Source organism: Garra rufa, chromosome 24, assembly GCF_049309525.1.
Source record: "Garra rufa chromosome 24, GarRuf1.0, whole genome shotgun sequence".
Classification (NCBI taxonomy): Eukaryota; Metazoa; Chordata; class Actinopteri; order Cypriniformes; family Cyprinidae; genus Garra; species Garra rufa.
In genome coordinates this window covers 30,219,122-30,243,672 of record NC_133384.1, presented here as the reverse complement: position 1 = coordinate 30,243,672, position 24,551 = coordinate 30,219,122, and the positions used below count along the sequence as shown (strand labels likewise).

The 24,551-nt window shown below is 36.6% G+C and overlaps 1 protein-coding gene across 1 annotated transcript in view; it reads left to right on the top strand.

Annotated features, from left to right (window-relative positions):
- Positions 1-1,059: 1,059 nt before the first annotated feature.
- rsu1 (Ras suppressor protein 1) overlaps positions 1,060-24,551 on the top strand; it is a 46,407-nt gene continuing 22,915 nt past the window's right edge. The window contains exons 1-5 of the mRNA XM_073830891.1: positions 1,060-1,174; positions 7,285-7,403; positions 11,473-11,555; positions 12,482-12,596; positions 21,404-21,536. Coding sequence (XP_073686992.1) covers positions 1,101-1,174; positions 7,285-7,403; positions 11,473-11,555; positions 12,482-12,596; positions 21,404-21,536 — 524 coding nt within the window. The 5' untranslated portion in view covers positions 1,060-1,100. The remainder of the gene's footprint in view (positions 1,175-7,284; positions 7,404-11,472; positions 11,556-12,481; positions 12,597-21,403; positions 21,537-24,551) is intronic.

Sequence of the window (24,551 nt, the reverse complement as noted above, 5' to 3'; positions counted from 1 at the left end):
ATATTATATAAAAAAAAAATATATATATATATAATATATATATAAAAATATTTTAGATGTAATCTAACATATTTTTTCTTAATATATACATGTATGTGTGTGTATTTATATATACATAAAACTAAACAGTACACACACATATAGTATGTAAACATAAGCTTTTCTTTTGAATCGATTAATCACAACTAATCGTTTTGCAGCTCAATAAATTACTAGTATATGTATGTGTGTGTGTATATATATATATATATATATATATATGGACACTTTAGAATAAATATTTGCTAATAACAAATTAATTTAATAATAATTAGAATAATAAGTAGTATTAGTAGTAAATTACTTTTATCAATTTTATTTACTATTATTTTACATATGCATTTGTTATTAGTAAATGTTTATTATAAAGTGGTACAGATGTTTCTTAGCAAGCACGTGGTCTGAAGAGGGCTGTGAGAATGTGTGCGTTTCGTTGTTGGAGTTTTGAATTGTTTGCGTGACGGCTGAATCATTTGTTCCTCGGTGTCTGGGGCGGAGCAGCTCTCGTTGATCTCTCTGGAGGTATTCGTGTCATGCTGTTTGTGTAAACCTCTCCCACCTCCCCTCCTTCGTAATGAGGGGCCATTGATCAGCCAGTAATCGGATAGAGCGCCTGTTCGGCCCATCGATCTCTGTCGACAGCAGAAAAGGGGGCAGGATGGCCTTGCGGGAGGGGAGGGGAGGGGAGGGAGAGGTACTGCTGATCCGTTATGCTAAGGCCTCCATCATTAAAATGTCAAATTTATCGCTGGGGGAGTGACCCATAATTGAGCCATCAAAGACGGGACGTCTGTCTGCTGACTCTGATAATTAGTCGTTAAACCTCTGCAGGTCATCAGAAAACCTTCGGTCTCTGATCATTAGACCTCATCGCTCGTTTTGGGAGTGCTTTACCTTGAAGATTAGAATACAGTCAATTGAAATGTTTTGATGGATGAGATTGATGAGACCTGCAGAACTGAAGTTGTTCTTGTGTATTTATTAATTTATTTATTCTCTATCTCTCTTTTTTAGCTGTGCCTCCAAACGTTGCAGACCTGAAGAACTTGGAAGTTTTGAACATGTTCAATAACCAGATTGAGGAGCTTCCAACCCAGATCAGTAGCCTTCAGAAACTTAAACATCTGAACCTTGGGTTAGTCTGATGTCTTATTGCTTCTTTTCTAGTCTCTTTTCAACTTGTTTAGTCTACTTTTCGCTCCTTATTTTATTTATTTATTTATTTTTTGGTCTCGTCTCATCATTTCTGTTCTTGTCTCTATTCTAATTTATCTTCTCTTCTCTTTTTTTGTCTCTTCTTGTCTTATATCTCCTCTAGTCTTTTTTCTCGTCTTTCTTCTCTTGCCATCTCTGCATATTTTTGTCCCCTTCCCTTCCTCTTGTTTTTCTCCTCTTACCTCCTCTTGTCTAAGTTTTTCTTTTCTTTTTTTTGATAGTTATATCTCTTCTTGTCTTGCCTCTTCTCTACTTTTCTGCTTCCCAAATCAGACCAACCCAGATCAGTAGTCTTCAAAAACTTGAACATCTGAACCTTGGTCTGATGTCTCATCTTGTTTTTAGTCTCTTCTCAACTTTTGTCTACATTTCTCAACTTATTTTCATTTTTTATTCTGTTTTTTTGTTTTGTCTCATTTCATCATTTCCCTTCTTGTCTTTTTTCTTATCTCTCCTTTTGTCTTTTTCTTTCTTGTCTCATTTTTCTTGACATCTCCTCTCTTTTCTTCTTTGACTTGGTTTTTCACTCTGATTTTCCTCTTCTCTTCTCTTCTCTTCTCTTCTCTTCTCTTCTCTTCTCTTCTCTTCTCTTCTCTTCTCTTCTCTTCTCTTCTCTTCTCTTCTCTTCTTTGTTTTTTTTGTTTTGTTTTGTTTTGTTTTGTTTTATTTTATTTTGTCTCTTCAATTCTTGTCTTTTCTTATATCTCCTCTTGTCTTTTTTCTTGTATTTCTTCTCTTGGCGCCTCAGCATCTTTTTGTCCCCTTTCCTTCATCTTTTTTCTTCTCTCCTTATCTCCTCTTGTCTCGTTTCTTCTTATCTCATCTCTTCTAATATTTGTTCACCCATAAAAGAAAGTTTATTCACATAGTTTCCCTACTTTTGCCTCGTTTTGCTTTTTGCTTTCCAGATCAGACCAACCAAGATCAGTAGTCTTCAAAAACTTTTGAACCTTGGGTTGGTCTGATGTCTCTCCTTTATCATCTTTTCTCAACTTGTTTTGTCTTCTTTTCCCACCTTATTTTCATTTTGTTTTTCTGTTTTATTTTTGTAATTCTGTTTTTTATCTCTTCTTTTCTTAGCTCTCCTTTTGTCTTTTTCTTTCTTGTCTCATTTTTCTCTTCTCTTCTCTTCTCTTCTCTTCTCTTCTCTTCTCTTCTCTTCTCTTCTCTTCTCTTCTCTTCTCTTCTCTTCTCTTCTCTTCTCTTCTCTTCTCTTCTCTTCTCTTCTCTTCTCTTCTCTTCTCTTCTCTCTCTTCTCTTTTTTTGTGTTTTTTTTTCCATCTCTTCAGTTCTCATCTCTTCTTGTCTTATATCTCCTCTTTTTTCTCATCTTTCATCTCTTGGCATCTCTGTATCTTTTTGTTTTGGTTTTTCAGTCCTCCCTCTTTTCTTCCTCTTGTTTCTTCTCCTCTTATCTCCACTTGTCTCATTTCTTCTTTTCTCAGCCCTTCTGATGTTTCTCACCCATAAACAATAGTTTTGTCTCTTATTTTCTCATCTCTTCTCTACTTTTCCCTTGATTTGCTTTTTGCTTTCTAGCTCAGACCAACCCAGATCGGTAGTCTTCAAAAACTTGGGTTAGTCTGATGTCTCATCTCATATTTTCTCGTCTTTTCTCAGCTTGTTTTGTCTACTTTTCCCACCTTATTTTCTTTTTTTGTTTTTTTTGTTTTTTTTGTTCAGTTGTTTATTTTGTCTCGTCTCATCATTTGTCTTTTTTTTCTTTTTTTTCAGATCTTTTTTTTGACATTTCATCTCTTTTTCTCTTTTCATTGTTTTTTTCAGTCCTCCCATTTCTCTTCTCTTCTCTTCTCTTCTCTTCTCTTCTCTTCTCTTCTCTTCTCTTCTCTTCTCTTCTCTTCTCTTCTCTTCTCTTCTCTTCTCTTCTCTTTTCTCTTCTCTTCTCTTCTCTTCTCTTCTCTTTTTATCTAAGTTTTCATCTCTTCTTGTTTAATCTGTCCTCTTGTCTTTTTTCTCACCTTTCTTTCTTTGGTGTCTCTTTCCATCTTTTTGTTTTGGTTTTTCACTTCTCCCCCTTTCCTTGATCTTGTTTCTATCTCTCCTAGTCTCATTTCTTCTTTTCCCATCTCTTCTGCTATTTTTTCACCCATAAACGATAGTTTTCTGATATTTTTGTGTCTTCTTGTCTGGTCTCTTGTCTACTTTTTCCTTGATTTGCTTTTGCTTCCCAGATCAGACCAACCCAGATCAGTAGCCTTCAAAAACATCTGAACCTTGGGTTAGTCTGATGTCTCATCGCTTCTTTTCTAGTCTCTTTTCTACTTGTTTTGTCTACTTTTCACTCATTTTGTTTTTGTTTTCTGTTTTGTCTCGTCTCGTCATTTCTCTTCTTGTCTCTTTTTTTGTAATTTCTCATTTTCTTGATGTCTCGTCTCTTTTCATCTTTCTGTCTCAGTTTTTCACTCCTTCTCTTCTCTTCTCTTCTCTTCTCTTCTCTTCTCTTCTCTTCTCTTCTCTTCTCTTCTCTTCTCTTCTCTTCTCTTCTCTTCTCTTCTCTTCTCTTCTCTTCAGTTTTTTGTTTCTGTCCTCTTTTCTTTTTTATTGTTTAGTTTTATTTTGTCTCTTCAGTTTTCATCTCTTCCTATCTTCTTGTCTTTTTTTATTGTTTAGTTTTGTCTCATCAGTTCTTATCTCTTTTTGTCTCATGTCCCCTCTTGTCTTTTTTTCTCGTCTTTCTTCTCTTAGCATCTTTTTGTTTTGTTTTTCCAGTCCTCCCCTTTCCTTCCTCTTGTTTCTTCTCCTCTTATCTCCTCTTGTCTCATTTCTTCTTCTCTCATCTCTTCTGATATTTTTTCACTCTTGAATGCTAGTTTTTCTGATCGTTTTGTCTCTTTTTGGCTTGTTTCTTCTCTGCTTCTCCCTTGTTTTGCTTTATGCTTCCCAGATCAGACCAACCCAAATCCCGCCTTATTTTAATTTTTTTTTAAGTTCTGTTTTTTTTGTTTAGTCTCGTCTCATCATTTCTTTTTTTTGTCTCATTTCTTATTGCTCCTTTTGTCTTTTTTTCTTGTCTCGTTTTTTCTTGACGTTTCATCTCGTCCGAAATCTTTTATCACGATATGAGTAATTTATTTCACAGTAACCATATATATCACAATATAGTTATTTCTGCTTTAAATAAGATCTTTATCATTTAAAAATGTTCAATTTCATAATTTTTGTCACGTGTCAATATCACAAAAAAGCTAATACTAAAACAACTCAAGCTCACTGAAGACAAGTAAACAGTCAGCGATTAAATGATAATAAAAAAAACTAATTACAAGCGATAGGACAAATAAAATAAATAAGAAATGCTATATATAAAGCAATTAAATACTGCATATTCTTAACTGTGTAAATTAAATTTATATTTCTTCTTATTAAAGTTAAAAAAAGTGATTTAGTCAAGAGATTTTCTCTTTTGTTGTTTGATTAACATAAATAACAACAGGAATATTAGACTGCTGTCACTTTAAGAGCTGCCCAGATCCAATATACTGCTACACGCGTTTTCTTTTTCAGCTGTTTGCTTTCACTTAAGACCTAAATTAATGTGTTCATGAGGATGCTAGCAAAGACGGACATTTTGACCCATAGACGTTTGTGTATTTAACCGTTCAAGGCCTATAAAGCAGCAAAAATAACTCGGTTCAATACTTCTATGAGCACCATCTTTACGTGCGCTCACTTGTTTTTAAACCACAATGCTTAAAAACGCATATAGAGCAACGTCATGTGAACAATTTGTTTTGGGTCATAAAACCTCCTTAAATGTCATTGTCTGCATAAACTGCTTAAGTTTATCTCTAGTTGTAGCATCATTCCTGTATGTTTTGTGAATCAGACAATATTATCTCCTGGTTATCAAAGTAAATCTGTTTTAGAGACAGTGGAAGGGTCTTCAATCCTTCTTTGTGAGGTTAAGAAGCCTTGACAGTAGCAGCGCTGCTGTCTTCCTTTGTTCTTCTTCCTCTCTGACTCTCTTCATCCCTGGTCATCTGGTCATTCCCTGGTGTTCAAAGCCCACCTGAGCCCCACCCGAATCCCGAGGGCTCTCCTTCTCCTCCGAGGGCGGAGCCTCCACAATGTCACGCAGGATTAAAGCGCGGCACAATCTGCCCTGCGTCTGACACCGCACATTTTTATCGATTTGCTGTCAGACGCACCATTTCTACACATAATCTTGAAAACATAAGCCGGCTTGTTGTATTCCCGGCCGCTACTCTCGACTCAAATGTGCGGATGTGCGTGCGAGCGTGTGGCCGCCCGTTATCCTGATCTCATTTGTCAAAACAATTCCCTTTCTCTGGTAATTGCTTCACAAACATGTGGTGGAATCAATTTGTTTGTTTCTTTGAAATCCTTTGCTGAAGTTTCAGTGTCTTCACTGCAACCAAGTGTCATTTGAAAGAAGGAAAGAAAGAGACGGAGGACAGATGTTTAAATAAGCAAGAGTTAATCAGCATCTGATTTGGCTGCCCCTCTCTCTCTTTTTCTCTCTCTTGTGTTTTATCCGCGTCGTCGGGCACCTTGAGCACTTCTAATTTCAGATTCCATGTTCTCTGTCGAAAGTTTTTTAGCTGAAATTTAATCCGTTAACTTTCAAGGGCGTATATGATTTTAACATTTACAGACACAACACATTTTTAATATTGGCGAACCAACTGAACATTAAACTTTTTAAATAAACAGTGTTGTGTTAAAGTCTGAGACCATATTTAAAATCTAGGATTCAGATATGCACTTTTTGAAAGTTTGTTTATTTTGAAAGTCTGTTATGCTCACCAAGGCTGCATTTATTTGATTAAAAATACAGTAAAACAGCAATAATATGAAATATTTTTGACAAATCTGTTACAGAATTTTACAAATTAGTTTTTTATATGTGACCCTGGACCACAAAACCAGTCATAAGGTTAAATTTGACAAAAATGAGATATATACCTCATATGCAAGCTCAATAAATAAGCTTTCTATTGATGTATGGTTTGTTAGGATAGGACAATATTTGGCTGAGATACATCTATTTGAAATCAGAAATCTGAGGATGCAAAAAAATCAAAAAGACTGAGAAAATCACCTTTAAAGTTGTCCAAATTAGGTTCTTAACAATGCATATTACAAATCAAAAATTACATTTTGATATGTTTACAGTAGGAATTTGACAAAAAAATCTTCATGGAACATGAACTTTACTTAATTTCTTAATGATTTTTGGCATTAAAAAAAAATCTAAAATTTTAACCCATGCAATGTTATTTTTGGCTATTGCTACAAATATACCCCAGCGACTTAAGACTGGTTTTGTGGTCCAGGGTCACATATATATTATCATTTTCAGCATCATTACTTCAGTCTTCATTGTCACATGATCCTTCAGAAATCATTCTAATATGCTGAGTTGGTGCTAAAGAAACCTTTCTTATTATTATCAATATTGAAAACAGTTGTGCTGCTTAAATATTTAGTGGAAACTGATACATTTTTCTTTCATAAATCTTTCGTAACATTATAAATGTCTTTACTGTGGCCTTACTGAATAAAAGTGTTTGATTTCTTTTTAAAAAAATCTTTCTGAGCTAAAATTTTTGAACGGTAGTGTAATTTAAATCCATGAACTTACAAAAAAGGAGATAAAATTACAAAAAATTCCTTTAATAAGTGAAAGAAATATTTAATTCGAATGGGTGTGCTGATAATTTGCAAAAATTAAATTTTTTTTAATTAAATTAGTAAAGTTCAAAATTTTCACTACTGATCTCAGACTTTCGGACTCCTGTGTTTTTAACTTTGAGGTTATAAATGTGAGTAGATCGCTTGAGCTGTGTTATAAATCTGTGTTGCGTTTTAAATATCAATCACAATCAGTGAGATGGATCTGTGCGGACTGCTTGTCTCTGTCTCATGTCTCTGAGTCAATGGATTTTCAATGGGTGTCAAGAATTGACGGGTGTTTTAGTGTATGTGTAGTTTGTGTTTGAAGCTGATGATTTGGTTAAAATGGCTTGTTATTGTCTTCATATGTAGGATGAACAGGTTGAGCACTCTTCCGCGGGGGTTCGGATCTCTTCCGGCGCTGGAGGTTCTGGATCTGACATACAACAACCTGAACGAGTCCTCACTGCCTGGGAATTTCTTTTACCTTAGTAAGTCTGTAACACACACAATTTACAGTGGTGGCCAAAGATATTAGAACAGTAGTATTTTCACCAGCTGAAAAATTGTTTTGAGTTAGTTATTTCTATTTGTTGCTGTAGTGTGTCAGTAGGAAATATCAGTTTACATTTCCAAACATTAATTTTGCCATTAATTGTAATAATCAAGTGAGATTTTTGTTTGCACAAGTCAAGGAGGATCAGGATCTCCACACATAGATCTGGTCTCATTATCATCCAGTCTGTCTGGAATGACATGAAGAAACAGAACAAATTGAGACAGACTAAATCCAGAAGAATTGTGGCAAAGTCTCCAAGATGCTTCAAGAGACCTACCAGCAAATCTACAGTACTGTTAAAATGATTGTGTAAAAATGCTGTAAAATGAGGTTGCTGTCAAAGATAATGTTATAAATAGATTTTCTTTATCAATTAACTTCTATTAGCTAAATTAAATCAACATCTGGTGTGCCCTTCTTCTGCATTTAAAGCTTTTGCACTAGGTGCACTTGCGCATAGTTTTTCAGGTAGCTTTGCAGGTAGGTCTCTTGAAGCAAAATGGAGATGTTGCCACAGTTCTTCTGGATTTAGTCTGTCTCAGTTCGTTCTGTTTCTTCTTGTCATTCCAGACAGAGTGGATAATGATGAGATCAGATCTCTGTGTGGAGCACTTGCTGTTTCAGACTCCTTGTGCAAACAAAAATCTGACTGGATTATTACAATTAATGGCAAAATGAATGTTTGGAAGTGTAAACTAATATTTCCTACTGACACACTACAGCAAAAGATAGGAATAACTGACTTAAAACCATTTTTAGCTGGTGAAAATACTAGTTTTCGAATAATTTTGGCGACCACTGTATTACTGGTAGAACCTGAAATCTTAATAATTCAAAACAAAAGACCATTCATGGACTTTTTGATTCATATTCTATACTAAAATGAGAAGAAATGTAAAAATGTAGCTCAGTCCTGATTGGCTAGCAATTTTACACATGTCAGAGTGCACAGGTTTTATTTTAATTGAATTAAAAATTAATTTAATTTGATTTAATTTGCTTTAATGACTGGAATATTTCCTATATTATAACTAAGCTTCTTTTTCCAACTTTCAAAAACGTCTTTAAATTACAGATTTAAATTACACTGCTTTTTGGGGTTAGTAGTTTTTTTGTTGTTGTTTTTAATTTTTGAAATAAATACTTTTATTCAACAAGGATGCATTAAATTGGTTAAAAAAACAGTCAAGACTTATAATATTACAAAATATTCCTATTTCAAATGCTGTTCTTTTGAAGTTTCTTTTCATCAAAGAATCCTAAAAACAACTGTAAATCAATCAAATAAATAAATAAATAAATCAGTTGCACTTCCCTTTTTTTGTTTTTGTTAGCACGATTTAATCTAATGAAGCAACATTCATGATATTTTTTCTGTTAGACTTTATTGATGATTAGATGGATTAAAAACAAAACGTCAACTAACATTTTTGGAGATTTAAAGGTCCCATATTGTCAAAATCGAAATTTCCTGGCTTTTTTCACGATAACTGAGGTCTAGGGGCTATGTAACTACCATATGAGTTTCAAAACAGTCAATCCACAGTAAACTGCACACAGCCTGCTTAAAGTAGCTGTTCATTTTCACGAGCCACTGTGACTTCCGCAAAGATGTGACGTCCGATCTACTCACCGCCTTCAGTCACCACCCCGAGCACCAATCACGTCCCACCCTCCTTTTGTCAAACCCAGACAATATCGTGCCCATAACATTGCTAAGCAACAACAACACGAAAACAAGTCGAGAAAACCCTGTTCAGTCGATAGATGTCGAAACTACATCATTGCACAGGCTTCAGAACAACGTGAATATAAGAGACCAGTGGCACGTCAACTTCAGCCTCTTTCACACAGCGATTGCGGTAAATACACGGATAATGTGTCCCATGATTTGTTCCGGAGTTGTTTGATTTGGTTCATTCACAGTTGTTTTCCGGAATCTGTGCGTGCTTTACACACAACCCATAAAGACATTTGACGTTTGGATGTGAGGTGTAATGCGACGCGTACGTTTCACTAAACTGAAACTAACCTGAACAAACTGTGCTTCAGCGCTGATAGTGAGGAGCTGGCTCTGCCCGATCGCCGCTTCATTCCACTTTGCACGTATTTTTTCATCGTGAAGAGTCGCATGATAACGTGCATCATCACTACAACACTGCCTTTATGGTTCTGGCTTTTGTTCACACAGCGCTCGTTCCCGTAATTTTCCAGAATCAGCGCGCATTGTGAAAGGGGCTTTACTAAAGCAACAGTTATGTAGCTTACTGCATTCGGTGTTTGAAAAAGAAAAAACATTAATGATCATTCTGAAATATCCTGTTGAGTATCAGCAAGCTAGGCTCTCTCTATGGCTCTGGGCTAGGCTACAGCATACATGACCGTAGTTACCTGTGGTTGGCCTGGCTGTGCGTCACTCAGAAAACAACAGGCCAATCAGAAGAGAGGCTCATGAATATTAATTAGATGGGCCAAAATCGACCTGTTTTTGACAGTGCTCCTAAAAAAGGAGCTGTAAAAATATATTGAGATGGATTTTGGCACTTATACCGCAAATATATACTCTTAAGGACATCAACAACTAAAATAAACCTCCATAAATGTGTACAATATGGGACCTTTAAAAGATCTTATTTAAATATAAGGAATAAAAATGGCCATTGAGTTAAACTTTTGTCGTAGTGGGTTTTGTGTCCGTGCTTGATTATTTTTTATACAGCCTGAAATTGTGACCACAAAGTCAGAAATTTTACCCTAATTTCCATTTGTTTATTGTTTATTGTGGAATTATTGATTTCAGATTTACCCACTTAAACAACAACAAATTGTGGTTGCTTGCATTCCATGCACTGCTTCTTTAGCAGAATAAACTGCAATGAGAACCAGACAACCTACTAACAATATGCAAACAAAATAACCGTTAACTTCATCATCTTCATCATCTTCATCATCATCATCATAATCCTCATCAGTCCAATCAGCTGGTCCTGTTAGAGGACACTGATGAGCAGTGATGGGCTCTAATAACACGTTATTTTAATGGCAGCCACATAATGAAAGCACCATCTTAACATTAATCAAGGTCTCTGATCTCTAACCACACACACACACACACACACACACACTCACACACTCACACACACACACACACACACACACACACACACACACACACACACACACTCTCACACACACACACACACACACACACACACACACACACACACACTCACACACTCACTGGTTTACATGTTTTATGGGGACATTCCATAGGCGTAATGGTTTTTATACTGTACAAACCGTATTTTCTATCGCCCTAACCCTACCCTACACCTAAACCTAGCCCTCACAGGAGATTGTGCAAACTTTTACTTCCTCAAAAAAAGTCATTGTGCATGATTTATAAGCCTGTTTCCTCATGGGGACCTGAGAAATGTCCCCACAAGGTCAAAATCTACTGGTATTCCTATCCTTATGGGGACATTTGGTCCCCACAACGTGATGAATACCAGACCACACTCACACACACACACACACACACACACACACACACACACAGACATACGCTCCAAAACCTCCATTTATCACTGGTGTTTGGAGTGGCTGTCATATCGGATGAGATATTGACTTCTAAAGCAAGTTGAAATGGATATGATTGGCTGCTGTTGGTTTAACCAATCAGAACACCAAATGGACATAAATTGGGTGGGTTTTTTAAAAATCCAAGTACCAGATTATCAAAATACATTGTGTATTTAAATGTTTATTGCTTTACTGAATGTATGCCAATGTGTTTATCCCATATGGCGCTCATGGACACAGTGTGAGTGTGTATTTGATGCTGTTTGTCGATCTGTTGATATTGCATGTGTATTTGAGTGTAATATTGTAGCCATGCTGTATCAATCAGAGATGACTGTTTCTATTGATCAGTGTTTGCAATACTTCTCTCTCTCTCACACACACACACACACACACAATCTCTCTCTCTCTCATTTCAGCCACCCTCCGCGCGCTCTATCTCAGTGACAACGATTTTGAGATTTTGCCCCCAGACATCGGCAAGCTGGCCAAGCTACAGATAGTGAGTAATTTATCTAAATTCCCTCTGAAATCAATTGCTTTTGTGGCGGCGCTCTGTGCCGTGTGTGTTGGATTTATTCTCCGCAGCGTGTGTTCTTTATCAGATGTGGTGAGAGGTGATTTAGAGGCTGATCTTCACCCCTGTGCTCGCTAAGATCGGACTCGATGCGGGGTCACAGACACATAAAACAGCTGATAATTACAACTTTAAACCTGAAAATATTATTCAACTATTTTGGTTTGGTGTTGCGTTAAAATATGGGTGTAATTACACCCAGGATTTTTAGAATACAAGTGTTATGAGATGCTGTCAATTACCACCCACGTCATTTCGACTTTGTAAAAGCAATCAAAAATGAAGTGTACAGTACCGCATTTGCAATGGAAGTCTATAAATAATGCTTGAGAAGGACATAAACATTTAAAAATGTTCACTTCCAGAACAAAAATTTACAGATAATTTACTCACCCCTTTGTTATCCAAGATGTTCATGTCTTTCTTTCTTCAGTCATGAGGAAATTAATTATTTTGAGGAAAACATTTCAAGATTTCTGTCCATAAAGTGGACTTCTATGGTGCCCCCGAGTTTGAACTTAAAGATTAAATGCAGCTTCAAAGGGCTCTAAATGTCTGGGATCATTTAGAGCTCTTTGAAGCTGCATTTAAACTGTATTTTGGAAGTTCAAACTCGGGGGCACCATAGAAGTCCACTATATGGACATAAATCCTGAAATGTTTTCCTCAAAAAAAAATATTTCATTACGACTAAAGAAAGAAAGACATGAACATCTTGAATGACAAAAGGGTGAGTAAATTATCTGTACATTTTTGTTCTGGAAGTGTACTTCTCCTTTAAGAAAGTAAATAAGATTGATTATTTTGATTACAAGTTGTTTCCAAAAATATTGACAATGTCTTCTTTTCAGTTGAGTTTGAGGGACAATGACCTCATCTCTTTACCCAAAGAGATTGGAGACCTGGCTCAGCTGAAGGAACTTCACATTCAAGGGAACAGACTCACTGTACTGCCTCCTGAACTTGGTAAGACATCAACATGTTCTTGGATCAACATCCACTATATATGTATTCCTATCAGCTAATCAAAGTTTGATCTTAAAACAAGAGGGCAATGATTGGTTGATGGGAGTGCAAACTATACACACATTCCTTAAACAGAAAAAAACCAACTCTTACACATTGGATGCAGCTGTGCGCTTTAATTGGCTGCAGATTAAACATCTCTTGTGTGATTGGCTGGAAGCTCTGAGTTGGATCATACCGCACTGACCAACAGTGTTGTAATGCTGGGGTCAACTGAGGTCGAACTCCTCTCTACCTGAGTGCCTTCACTTTGGGAAAACCTCCACACATAGACGCACACACACTGACTGCCCTTCTGACAGTAGTTTTTCCTCCTGTCTTGTTCCATTCCAACAATTTAATCTACGATTCTAGTGTATTCTGGCATTATGTCAAGACTCACCTCAAGTGTCATATAAATGTCCTTCTACACCAAATCAGTGGTCCTGCACAGTGGATGGTTGTATATGGTGTGATTTCAGCCTGTTGCAAGCAACTGCTTTTGTTGTGTTCGATTTTCCTCGGAAGTCAGATGTCGGAGCTGGGAATGACATCACACCCAAGTGGACTTTGTTCCAGTTGAAAAGTCAGAAAACCAAGATGGACGCGTCCATTGTTATTGAATTAAAAACACATAAAAATGAGTTTATTGAGACACATACAAACGTAAGTGCCAATAAACAATATATTGCTGCTGTTTCTCTTCTGTTGATGCACTGAGCAGCCATATTGGATTCGGAAGTTGGAGTTGTTGCGATTCCTCTGAGATTCTGTGTTGGAACCCCGACTTAGGAAGGCATTCCACTTAAAAGTTCCTACTGGGAATTCAAATTTTCTAAGGTGTCAAAATCAAACACTAGTAAAAATGCTAGCAAACGCATAGTATTGCACTTTCAACCACTTAGAACACCTTAGCAATTGCATAACAATGCTCCAAAACCACACCACAACTTTACAGCAATGTCTTCAGCTACTCACTGGCTTCATGACTGAGTGTTTTTAGTATGTTTAGTATCTTGCCCTAGCAAAAATGATAGAATCCATGTAGCAGCATGCTAACAACCACTAAGAGCACCCTTGCAACAGCATAGAAACACCCTCAACCACTCACTAGCACCACAACTAAAACGTTTTGACTAGTGACTTGAGTGTTATTTAGTTTTGCTATGTGGCTGCTTAGAAGTTCTGGTCAGAATCAAACACTATTCCAAAAATGCAAGCAGCTCCATAGTGATCTGCTAACAACCATTTAGGACACCCTAGCAACGCCATAGCAACAGCATAGAGACACTCTCAGCCACTCACTAGCACCATGACTGAAGAGTTTTGACTCTGTGTAATTTAGTGCATTCCTGTGCAAATGCTGAGATGGTATGGTCACTGTAGCAAAAATGCTAATAACCACACAGCGATGTGCTAACACCCACTCAAAACACCCTTGCAACGCCTTAGCAACAGCATAGCAACACACTCAACCACTCATTTCCACCGTGACTGAAGAGTTTTGACAATGTTATTTTAGTGCGTTGTTGTGTGGTTGCTAAGTAGTTCTGATCAGAATCAAATGCTAGCAACTGCATAGTGGCATGCTAGCAACCACTCAGAACACCCTAGCAACGCCTTAGCAACAGAATAGCAGCACACTCAACCACTCACTACCACCATGACTGAAGAGTTTTGACTTGTTTTGAGTGTTATTTAATGCTTTGTTGTGCTCAAAAGTGCTAGCAACTGCATAGCGACGTGCTAACAGCCATTTAGAACACCCTAGCAACACTCCCAACTACCCACAAGCACCATGACTGAAGAGTTTTGCTTGAGTGTTATTTAGTGCAATGCTGTGCATTTGCTAAGAAGTTGTGGTCAAATCAAACACTCTAGCAAAAATAGGGTTACCACTTTTAATACCCAAAAATAAGGGACGAATTCGGCCGATGGGGGGGGGGGGGTTGTCATCTAAAAAATGCTGCAGTAAAAAGGTTTCATATGAGTTGTGCATATAATATGGGACGTCCTGAATAAGAACTGATCATTGTTTTTTTCTACTTTTTAGAAATGGGGTCTATTTCTATATACCCCGTTAAAATGTAATAATGTCCCATATCTCAAAAATGCTGCAGTAAAAAGGTTTCATATGAGTTTTGCATATAATATGGGACGTCCTGAATAAGAACTGATCATTGTTTTGTTTTTTTCTATTTATTAGACTCTAAAGTCTAATAATGTCCCATTTCTCAGAAAAGAACCGTCAAGTACACCAATAAATAAAACGGATATTAAAGCAGAAATGCAAATAAATAAGTAAGTAAAAATTCACAAGAATTTTGTAGTATTATCTCTCAGTCCTGGGCGTCTAAATGAAAAGCGCTCTGCAAGCGCGTTCTCTCTGTGTTGTTTCTGAAACTACTGTAATCACTGTAATATGTGCGCACACTTAAAATCAATCGCGGCTGGCTTGACCGTGTTTTTCTGAACTGCGGCTGGCTTTATGAGACGCTGCTTTAAAAAAAAAAAAAAACCCGTCCCGTATTGATTCAAAACGGGACGCGCAATTTCGTATATTATACGATTCCGTATTTTAAGGGACTGGTGGCAACCCTAAGCAAAAATGCTAGCAACCGCATAATGAGATGCTAACAACCACTGAGTACAGATGTTCTGGTCGCTTTAGCAAAAATTCACAGCCACATAGTGATGTGCTAACAACCACTCAGAACACCCTAGCAACTCTCAACCAATCACTAGAAGCATGACTGAAGAGTTTTAACTCTTGTTATTTAGTGCATTGCTGTGCATTTACTAAGATGTTCTGGTCACAGTAGCAAAAATGCTAGCAACCCTATAGCAATCACCCTAGCACCCTAACTGCATTTGAACACTTAGAAACACTCAGAACTGTTTAGTAAGCACATAGCAACACCCTTAACCACTCACTAACAGCATCACTGAGAGTTTTGCATGGGAAGAACATTGTTTACAAATATTACTTTTATGAATTCTGTAGTGTTTTGGCAATTGCCAATTGTTTACTGGCATTCTAGGTGTGTGTGAATGCTCTGGTCAGCAGGTCTTTGTCCTGTGCACTCTGTAGGGGAGACTCTTCCTGTGTGTAGCTTATTAGGACCCCTCTGTCATGTCCCTGTAATCCCACTCCACAGACCGGCCTCGTTAAAACCACTGCCGCCGTGTGTATGTGTGAGAGAGAGGAGCCCGGCTAACAAGGAGCAACCAAGCGCACATGCCAAGAGCAGGAAAGGAAGAGGAAAGGAGGAGAAAAAAGCGAGGGATGTGAATGAGACTGTGCAAAGAAGACAGATAGACAATCTTTACCATTCAGAATATCTCATGTGTAAAGCTGATGCTTTAAACTGTTATATGAAAAGAGGAAGAGGAGGGAGGAAACTGAACCAAGCAGACATCTGGTCGAGCGCTGAGATCTAAAATAGTTGGACATTTAGGTCTGCCGTCCAGGTCTTTTAGGTTCAAGGCTGATTTACACTAACGGTCGTGTCTGACTGCGTTTGTGAGGTGTGTCATTGTGTGCTGGGGTCCAGGTTTAATTTCACCCCCTCTTTGACAGGCCGCTCAACACTTGCTAATCAGAAACTATTTAATTAGCCCCCTTGTGAGCTGAGATGAGCCACATTAGCACTTTGACCTGGACTGTTTCATCTGCACACTGTGAACTGGTTCTCCTCTGGTCTCGTGTCATCACACGTCATCTCTTCTTGTCTCGTCTCTTGTCCTCTTTTGTTATGTCTGTTCTGTTGTCTCATTTAGTTTCTTTCTAGTTCCTTCTCTTTTTCATATTTTCTCTCTTCTAATCTGGTCTCTTCTTATCTTCTGTCTTGTCTGTTATTTCTCTTTTCTCTCATTGCATATCCTGTAGGGGTTGACCAGGTATCGATTATTGGCGCAAGTATTGCGCATTTTTATGGTTATCGTTATTGGTCATTTTCGCCTTTGTTGGATAAGACAGTAGAGAGCAAACAGAAAAGCATTGGGTGGCTATCGATGCCGACAGAGCTCTTGTTATTAGTGGTCGAGCAGAAGGTGTTTATCAGGGCTGGTGTCGATAGATTATTACAGGCCAAGTAGACTGATAACCGATATTTTGAACAGACATATATGTTGGGTGTAAAAATTTAAATTAAGAATAACAATAAGGGGACAACTTATTATTAGAGGTCGACCGATCTATCGGTTTTGCCGATTAATCGGCACCGATAGTTGATTGGCCGAACTATCGGTTATCGGCAAAAACCCTTGCCGATAGTTTTTCCGGGTTGCGTTCTTTGCTGAAGCGCTCATGCTCCGCTGTTTTAGAGTAGAGGTTAAGCCACAGACCAATGTTTAATGTCAGGATTATTACCATATATTTGTATTGATTTAAAGTCATATTTTTAGCCAGCAAAGTTGTAGATTTAAAGATGCGACATGACAAAGCAAACTTTGTTCATTCAGCCGAAAGAATCCTGCCGAGTCACAGCGAGCCATAGTTTTACATTACACCATATCTGTCCAAAATCATTGTTAATGTTCATAAAGACTTGACCCTGGGCTGTAAGATTGAGTATTGTGCATTTCAGCAAAATATTTGTATTTCTGTAGCGCTAATAATGTCTGTATGGTTCATATAGAACTATAATTTATGTTTTAGCCTTTTCTTCAGGCCCTTAAAGCATAGGTTACGCACTTGTTACGCACTTCATTTCACAATGCCATTTTCCTGTTCTTATTTGATTTAAATAACTCTGATCAACAAAAATATATATTAGAAATTAAGATAAAAATTATACAAAACGAAATTCGTTTAAAGAGGGATTTTCCACAAATAAAAACGTACGAAGTGGTCAAAAATTGTGTCTGACCTTCTCCAATTCTCCCGGCGTATTTTCGTCCTATTCATACCACGTCCGACATTTACAAATAACACAAACTTCTTTCGTAATTAATATATTAAACTGAAACAAAACACAAACAAATAATATTTAAACATAAATGTAAAACAGAAAAGACATTGTTTCTGAAATGGCTGCAATTAACGATATAGATCGCACTTTCTCTTTCCGTTTGATCTGTCTAGACTAACCTTTGCTGGTTTTTTTTATCTTTCTGGAGGTAAACATTTGCCCGTTTGGTGATTAAATAAACTGTTTTAGATTTCTGCTTGAACTACACGCGACGCGTCTTGTGTGTGTGTGTGTGTGTGTGTGTGTGTGTGTGTGTGTGTGTGTGTGTGTGTGTGTGTGTGAGAAAGAGATGCCTGCGAGTTGTCCGCGCAACGCAGCGCTGCACTTTTGTCCGGTTGAGCTTGTGTTTTTCCCGCACATGGCACGTGTGCGCGCCAGAAACGCGGCAGGCTTCGTTGCACAGAATTTGCACTTTGAGCTACCTGTGCATTGTTTGACAGAGTGAGTTTTCAATCGCAGTATTTTACTTTAGATATGCCTTCATTTCTGCTGTTTGTAATGCAGTACTATTAGATGCACTAAACTCGCGCACTGACGGACTTTCACTTTCTCTTTGTGTTTGTTCGTCTTAAAAAGCTTGTTTGCAGATGAGGTTAAATGCACATGGATTTTCGAATACTTTCGATGTACACACAGTCAGTTATGTTTTCAGAGCAGGACAAAACATCTGATACATCGAAATAAATCTGTGCATTCGCTTGAATGCAGCCTGTTAAAGCAGCGACTGTCTGTGATCTCATCAGTAATAATCAAACGAAAAAGAAAACTATTTTCTGTAAACTTGCCGACACTTAAAGAATGCTTATTTAAAATAAGTAAATGTTAAAAAAGTAGCCTGCTTATATAATAAAAAAAAATAATAAAGTAATTTTTGCACAAAATAAATTTTATATAAAATTTATATGAAAATGGTGCCATGTGCATTGAAAACTGAGAATGTGACGCATGGTTATATTTAGTTGATATTGAAAATCGTAATTAAATTGAATCTTAATTTTAAGATGGCAAATATAAACAAAAAGCATAGAACCTGCAATTTTACATATTGTTAAAATGTAAAGATGACAATGAGCCCATTTGTAACATCAACTAAGATTAATGAAAGCTGTAGAATAGAAGTGTTGTTCCTTGTTAGAGTGTGTTCATTTCAACATTTACTGATATTTTATTAACATTAATGAACTATGAAATAACTTAAATGATCAATGTATAATAAATAATATTTTTACTCATTTACAAAGTATGGTTTAGTATTTAAAAAAAAAAATAGTACATCGCTATTTTAAATGCTGTTCAGTATCCATTTTCAAAAACTATCGGTTAATTAATCGGTATCGGCCAGTGAGGTCCAACCTAGCTATCGGTATCGGTAAAAACCAATATCGGTCGACCTCTACTTATTATCGGCCTGGTTGATTATTGATGCCGACATTGTTAACCATTTTCATGGTTGTCAGTATCAGTCACTTTTTTAAAACCGATTTGCAGATAAAATAATGTAAAGCCTTTAAAGAAAGTTTTTGTCAGATCCCTTTTATGCCTTTGTTAGATAGTATTGGGTGGAGAGAGGGGGTGAGATCGACAAAGGACCTCGAGATGAGAATTGAACTCAGGTTGGTGTAAGCATGATTGTGCTATATGTAGCACTAACCATGAGGCTATCGAGGCTGACAGAGCCCTTGTTATTAGGGGATGACCAATTTGTGTTTTTCAGGGCCGATGCCGATACCAGTTATTACAGATCAAGTAGACCAATTACTGATATTTTGTACCGACACATATGTCTAGTGTAAAAATGTAAATAAATGTCAAAATTAAGAATAACAAGAAGCGGACCGCTGATTATTGGCCTGGCCAATTATTGGTCCGATATTGTGCATTTTTATGATTATCAGTATCGGTCATTTTCAAAACTGATTTGCCGATAAAATAATTTAAAAAGTCCCTTTATATTCATTGGCTTTTATGCCTTTGTTGGATAGGACAGTAGAGAGCAAACAGGAAAACATTGGGTGGAGAGGGGGGTGGGATTGGCAAAGGAACGAAACAAGAATTAAACTCTGGTTAGTGCAAACACGATTGTGTGCAATATGTCACACTAACAGCAAAGCAATGTGTTTTTTAGGGCCAATGCTGATACCGATACTGACCAAGTAGACCGATAATTGATATTTTAAACTGACAAATTTGTCTCGTGTAGAAATGAAAATAAGTGTCAAAATTAAGAATCACAAGTAGGGGTCGACCAATTATCGTCCTGGCCAGTTATTGTCCCCGATATTGCGCATTTTTATAGTTATCGGTATCGGCCATTTCCAAAACTGATTTGCTGAAAAATAACTTAAAATCATTTGGAGAAAGTTTTTGTCAGAGCCCTTGTTTTTTATTTGTTTAAAGTTGTATTTATAGGCTTTATATCTATGTTGGATAGGGCAGTAGAGAGCAGACAGGAAAGCAGTGGGTGGAGAGAGAGGGCATGATCAGCAAAGGATGTCAAGATGAGAATCGAACTCTGGTTGGCACAAACACAATTGTGCTATATGTTGGTGCACTAACCACGAAGCTATCGATGCCTACAGAGCCCTTGTTATTAGGGGTCGACCAAGATGTTTTTCAAGGCCAATAACGATTATTACAGATTAAGTAGACCGATAACCAATATTTTTAAACTGACATATATGTCTGGTGTAAAAAAGAAAATGTTCAAATTATAAATAAGTAGTGGTCGACCAATTATCGGCATGGCTGATACATACATTGTTATCGGTCACTTTCAAAACTGATTTGCCGATAAAATAATTTAAAAGCATTTAAAGACAATTTTCGTCAGAGCCCTTGTTATTTTAATTTTGTGCATTACTTTTTTTAATATCAGTTTTCATTTTTACACCAGACATGTATGTTGTTTCAAAATATCGGTTATCGGTCTACTTGACCTGTAATAATCGGTATCGACATTGACCCGAAAAACATATATTTGTCAACCCCCAATATCTTGTTTGTTTTTTCTTTTCTTTTCCCATCTCATCTCAACTGGTCTCTTCTCGTCTTTTCTTTTCATCTAGTCTCTTTTTTTTTTTTTTTTTTTTTGCTTTTTGTCTAAATTACTTGTTTTGTATGATCTAATTTCATCTCATTGAGTCTCTTTTCGCATTTCTTGTTTCTTTTCTCTCATTTACTTTTGTATCATATCATGTTGTCTTCTCATTTCTCTCTTGGAGTCAGTATATTTTTGGGGGGACGGGGGTTATAGAAATTAATACTTTTATTTAGCAAGGATGCTTTAAATTAATCAAAAGTGATGATAAAGACATTTGTAATGTTACAAAAGATTTCTATTTCAGATAAATTAGCTTATCAAATTAACTTTCTATTCTTAAAAGACCCTGAAAAAATAAAAAATTTACACTCAGCTGTTTTCAACATAATAATAATATTAATAATAATAATAATAATAATTATAATAAACATTTTCTGAGCAGCAAATCAGAATATTAGAATAATTTCTGAAGGATCATGTGACTGAAAGTTCAGCTTTAAATTACATTTTAAAATAGAAAACGGTTATTTAAAATGGTGATAATATTTTAATATTTTGCTGTTTTTTCTGTACATTGGCTCAAATAAATGCAGACTTGGTGAGAGTAGAGACGTCTTTAAAAAAAAACATTAAAACTCTTACTAAACTTTGGCCTTTTTTGTCTCCCCTCCTCTCCTTGTCTGATCTTACCTGTTCCCTCCTTCACTTTTTGTTAATCTCTAATTGTTCCTCTCTCTCTTTCTCTTTGTCTGTAGGTAACCTGGACCTGACAGGCCCAAAGCAGGTGTTTAAGGCTGAGAATAACTCCTGGGTGACTCCCATCGCAGACCAGTTCCAGTTGGGCATCTCTCATGTCTTTGAATACATCCGTTCGGAGACTTACAAGTAGTAAGTGAATCTTTCCACCTCTCTGTGCTGTTAAATGCCCAGGAGCATGAGCAGTGACTCAGTCACACAGAAGAGATAGTGGCTCAGTAGTGAAGGATCCAAGCTGCTTACACAAAGTTAGCAGGTTGAATCCCTACTAGTAGTCGATGAGACACTATTATTCAAACTCTTGAACACTGGCATCAGTCACTAAAGAATCATTGAGGTGTTTTCTTGACGTATTGTCCAGCCAGCGGCCGGCCCTGCTTGGCCCATGATGGATCGGCTGCTACAACTTCAGCCCGTAAAACACAATGCTAGTTGCAGAACTCAGATTAGATCAACCGCACATCAGCAGACGCCCTCCCTGGGTCTTTAACTAAGAGAAACGTCCAGAAATGTCTCGCTAAATACAAGGTATAAATTTAGTCCCTCTATACAGGCCAGTTTTATTGTGGCACATATTTTTCTGGAACAACCCTTAGGATGGTGATGAAAGAGAGGAAAGGTGCAGTTCTCTTATTATTTCAGGATCTGATGATTTAATGCACAATCAAACTAATTAAAATGAAAGCTGGAGGCGTTACCCTAAAAGTCTCGTTGCTCTCTCTCTCTCTTTCTTTATCTCTTGCTTCCCTTTACATACTATAAAATGTTCTGCAGAAAGTCTTTGATTTGCATTAATTTAAACTGTGACTTTTTTTGCATTGGGTGTCAGTTGCACTGACCACAGTGTAGAAATTACATGGAGTATAAAGGATTTTGTGGTTTTGTGACTTTTTTGTACCTTTCTCTCCATTGTTCTCACCATCATTGTTTGTCAATTCTGATTTTCTCTTTAAAAAAAATCAAAAAAGAAAAAAAAAACGTGGAAATACTATAACTTCTATTTACTATTTTAATAGTACTGTAATACTTATATTGTTTTCTGATTTATATTTAAAAATGTAATTATATCATATTATAATTGTACAATATATAATATACTAGTATATGATGTAACAAATTATGTACTTATAATATTTATATTGTTTCAGTGTATTTATACTTATAGTGGCACTATATATATATATATATATATATATATATATATTATATAATATAGCAACATGGTACACATTATTTAATAACATTGAATACTAAATTATAATAAATTCTATAAATTATAAGTTTAATATTTTTTATTTATATAATTAATGTTAAAATATAGTTGCACTATATAATATATCAACAAAAATTATATGTAAAATTATAGACAATGTAGTATAACAACTTAATATATTATATATTAATAAAAATATATTAAAATATATACTAGTATATAACATTGCAGGATATAGTAATATGTGTTTTTATAATATTGTTTAATCATTTATATAAAATTTTAATAAATGTAATTTATTATATTATATATAGTTGTACTATATATAATATACTATGCATGCTTTTGCAGCAATTGCAGCATTTCAATAGTACTTTACTAATATGGCTCAAACCTGACCAAAAAAAAAAAAAAAAACCTGATGTAATCCTTTTGACCTAGGGGGAGCAAGTTTCCAGACTAATTGTAGTATATGTTTCACGGCCCTGTTCCACTTACCAATCCCCCTGAACAGGAGGCAAATCCCCCTCTGTTTGATCATTTAGCTGCTTGCTGTGCCGCTGTCTGGAGAGGACTGTCGTAACCCACTTACCGGAACTGATCTTCCCCTACAGGCACAGTCAGAACCACCGCGCATCTCAGTGTGTGCTGACACCGTGACCGCGCATGTGTGTCTGTGCATGTCTGTGCGGTGCGTAATAATCAGATACTGCTGCTTGAAACGTTAGGAATAATTTCGATATGTTGACTGCGTATCATCCGCTCTAATGCTCTTGTGTTTTGCCAAACTCAACTCAGTAGTTTGTTTGCACGTCGGATATTTCCTATACGCTCCTTTGTATTGAAATAAAGTCCACAAGGTTTGAAGGTTACGTCGCTGAGAGCTGACATTGCATATTGGGTTTGATAAATGGGAATTTTTGAGTGAATCAATGGCGTTTGAAGCTGTCATCCATTTTGTGTCAAGCAGTCGTCAAAACTGCCGCATGCGTTAGATTTTTGAGTCCGATATCTGAGTCTAAGCAGTTCTGACCACCATTTATCTTTACGTAGTTATCTTTCGTATTTGTTGTGACATTTAGTCAGAATTGCTCCTCAAGTTTTAGGAAGGAGTTCTCCATGACTCTTTTAGTGAAAGATCTTTGGTCGGGAACCCAAAAGTTGCAGGTTCGAGGCCCACCAATGTCAATCCATTAACTAGAATGATGTTTACCTAAAGGAACACTCCACTTTTTTTGGAAATAGGCTCATTCTCTAACTCTCCGTGAGTTAATAAGTTGAGTTTTACCGCTTTGAAATCCATTTAGCCGTTCTCCTGTTCTGGCGATATCACTTTTAGCATAGCTTAGCATAGATCATTGAATCCTATTAGACCAATAGCATCGTGTTCAAAAATGACCAACAAGTTTCAATATTTGTCCTATTTAAAACTTGACTCTTCTGTAGTTATATCATGTACTAATACCGGCGGAAAATGTAAAGCTGTGATTTTCTAGGCCGATAAGATTAGGAACTACACTCCCATTCTTGTGTAATAGTCAAGGAAGTTTGCTGCCGTGATATGGCCGAAGCAGGTGCAGTAAAATCACGCAGAACATGTGGAAATGCTAACTTCATCACATTGGAAGTTACCTAGCTGGGAACTAATTTCAGGCGCTGCGTGATATTACTGCGCCTGCTGCGTCCATATTACGGCAGCAAACTTCCTTGACTATTACGCAGGAATGGGAGTGTAGTTCCTAATCTTATCAGCCTAGAAAGCTTTGAATTTTCTGCCAGTATTAGTACATGATATAACTACAGAAGAGTCAAGTTTTAAATAGGAAATATCAAAATATCGAAACTCGTTGGTCATTTTTGAACGCGATGCTATTGGTCCCATAGGATTCGATGATCTATGCTAGGCTATGCTAAGAGTGATATCACCAGAACAG